Source organism: Engraulis encrasicolus, chromosome 2, assembly GCF_034702125.1.
Source record: "Engraulis encrasicolus isolate BLACKSEA-1 chromosome 2, IST_EnEncr_1.0, whole genome shotgun sequence".
Taxonomy (NCBI): domain Eukaryota; kingdom Metazoa; phylum Chordata; class Actinopteri; order Clupeiformes; family Engraulidae; genus Engraulis; species Engraulis encrasicolus.
In genome coordinates, this window is record NC_085858.1 from 31,133,517 (window position 1) to 31,136,016 (window position 2,500).

The 2,500-nt window shown below is 46.2% G+C and overlaps 1 protein-coding gene across 1 annotated transcript in view; it reads left to right on the top strand.

Moving 5' to 3' along the window:
- The first annotated feature begins 39 nt into the window (after positions 1–39).
- The window catches only part of hs3st3b1a (heparan sulfate (glucosamine) 3-O-sulfotransferase 3B1a), a 13,433-nt gene continuing 10,972 nt past the window's right edge, over positions 40–2,500 (top strand). The window contains exon 1 of the mRNA XM_063214798.1: positions 40–626. Coding sequence (XP_063070868.1) covers positions 82–626 — 545 coding nt within the window. The 5' untranslated portion in view covers positions 40–81. The remainder of the gene's footprint in view (positions 627–2,500) is intronic.

Here is a 2,500-nt window from a genome sequence, read left to right on the forward strand (position 1 = left end):
GGATTTATTTTTGCAGCACTCAAGGGATGCGCAACTTTGCCAATATGCCTCATCGGAGCAAGTTTGAAGACGGAAAGTCCTATGGAATATAGCTTGGTTTGCCAGAATTTCTATGCCATTTCATTTATCCCTGTGAGAAATAAACTATTTGTGTTCTGCATCATGCTGTCATTGTGGGTTTACATGTTATATTATTGCGTCGGGTACTGCTCATCCGTTCCGAGTTTTATCATCGACTCCCCAGGTGGGAAAATCGACAACGCTGAACTGGACCACAGGATACAAGCCAGAATCCCTAACGGTGTCCAGTCAGACTCTGGTGGTCCTGAGCCGCTGATCAAAACATTCTCACGGGACTTATTAAATAATGAGAACGACATCGACAGCCGAGCCGACGACTGGGATGAGGTGAAAGGCGAGCAGAGGAGTTTGGAAGAGAGCACCGTGTCGGCTTATCTCAATGGAACGGAAACTAAAAAGTTGCCACAGGCAATTATTATTGGGGTGAAGAAAGGGGGTACGCGAGCTCTCCTTGAGTTTCTGCGCGTGCACCCGGACATCAGAGCCGTGGGAGCGGAGCCCCACTTCTTCGACAGAAACTACGATAAAGGGCTCGAATGGTACAGGTAAGCCCCCTTTGCCATTCCTCGTCCACATTACCAAAGCTTTACCAGTGCGCGATCAGTATACTTTTCACAGAAAATACCAGGTAAACTTGGTGTCACAGCAGTCTTAGGCTACGTGTTTTTGGAGTGTTAAATGGATATAGACATAGAAGAGTGAGTATAGCAGGCTATTCGAATTTGAATGTGAAGGAAACTTCTCAACAACCCCAATGTCAGTAGGCTTACCAAAATAGACATTCATATTAAATAAATTAAAGAATACACTATGAGAGGTTAGGTTACTTAATTAAGTCGAGCTGCGCAGAATTACCCCATATCTGAACTCAGTAGAAGAAATTAGACGAATATATTACATTAGGCCTATGCCACTTGCTGTGCCGACAGAACAAAATTAAAATGATTAATATTTTGCCTCGCGGCCAAACTGGCCTATGTGAGCGCTAATGATATTGTCTTATAAAGGCGGATTCACTCCTCTTTGAAACAGGAAAAAGGGAAAGGGTCAGTTAAGTGACGTGGTCAGTCAATGAATTATAAAGGGATGTAGCAGGTGCATCTACTATCAGGAGATCACTCCTCACTCAGGCCTGTGAACACACCTCATTTATGATGGCCTGTGTCGAGGGCTCCACTTGCCTGCCGCCCATGGGTCAGGTACCGGTGTAAATGGCTAACTGCAAGTGATAATTTGCACAGAAACGTGGAATGCGCAAACACTGATTTTCGCTGAGCAAATAGCTACTCTCAAGTAGGTTGAGTCGCAACGGCGCGTCCCTTGAGGATGATTATGAAGGAGGGAATCGGTCACTGCATGTAAAGCTTTTCTCATGGCAATTGTATTGTCTAGCATTTGTCGATTTAACATGGACTGAAGCCTGTTTGCCATTGTGTTTCCATGATATACAAGCCCCATGTCATGTCCTTAGCTGCACATCCTTGTCTTACGATCTCAAGAAACCACGGGCGCCTATAGACACCTTTTCTCTCCACCACTCACACACTGTCTCTGACTCCGGGAATGTGAACTTCAGGTCGGCGAAAACACTTTCAGCTCCCCCCTTCTACTTCCCGCAGTGCTCTGTTGCAGGCAGCACAGCCAGTGTTCTGAAGACAAATTAGTAAACATTATCACACGTCTCCCCCTGGCATTAAGTTGACTAATGAGCTGGAATAAAATAGAGACGTACAGCACTGTACCAGGCAGGGGGGTATATCACAGCAGATGTTTCAGAATTTGTTACTCTGTGGATTTATGGATTACATTCCCACTGCTGGAGGAAGATGTTACGGAATAGAGAAAGACTTTATTCATGAAGGGAATGTTTTCATGTTTTTTATTTTTTTATTTTTTTTTATACCACATTTGATATACACATCTACACATTGATCTTTGAGCGCAAAGATGCTAACTGTCTCAGTGCAGGGTGGGGAAGGGGGGGGGGGGGGGGGGGCAGAGAGAGGGTGGTGGTGGTGTGGGGTGTATCTCAACACCTTCATGTAGGTGTGGCAGCACCAACCTTTGGCTTCAGTGGACCTCCAACCCAATGTTATGTGTTATTATTAATATTGCTTTACCCCCCTATTTCAATACCCCTGCCTTGATGTCAGGGGTAGTGCGGGTAGACCATCTTGGGGGTATTTCAGAGGTCAAGCTCGGCTTCCTTATGGCTTTCCATGCAGCCCATCCAGCCCCTCCGTCCAAGATTGAGCCGGCCCATGGATGACCACTTGGTGGCTCTTATAATCTTCCCTGGTGGAAGGCAGGGGAGTTCAAGTTACGGGTTCGTTGGCTGGTTCCTGCCTCTGGTTGCTTCTGGGGCAAGTGGAGATTTACACCGTCGGTCTCTAATACCCTAGTGAGTGTAGACAGCTCC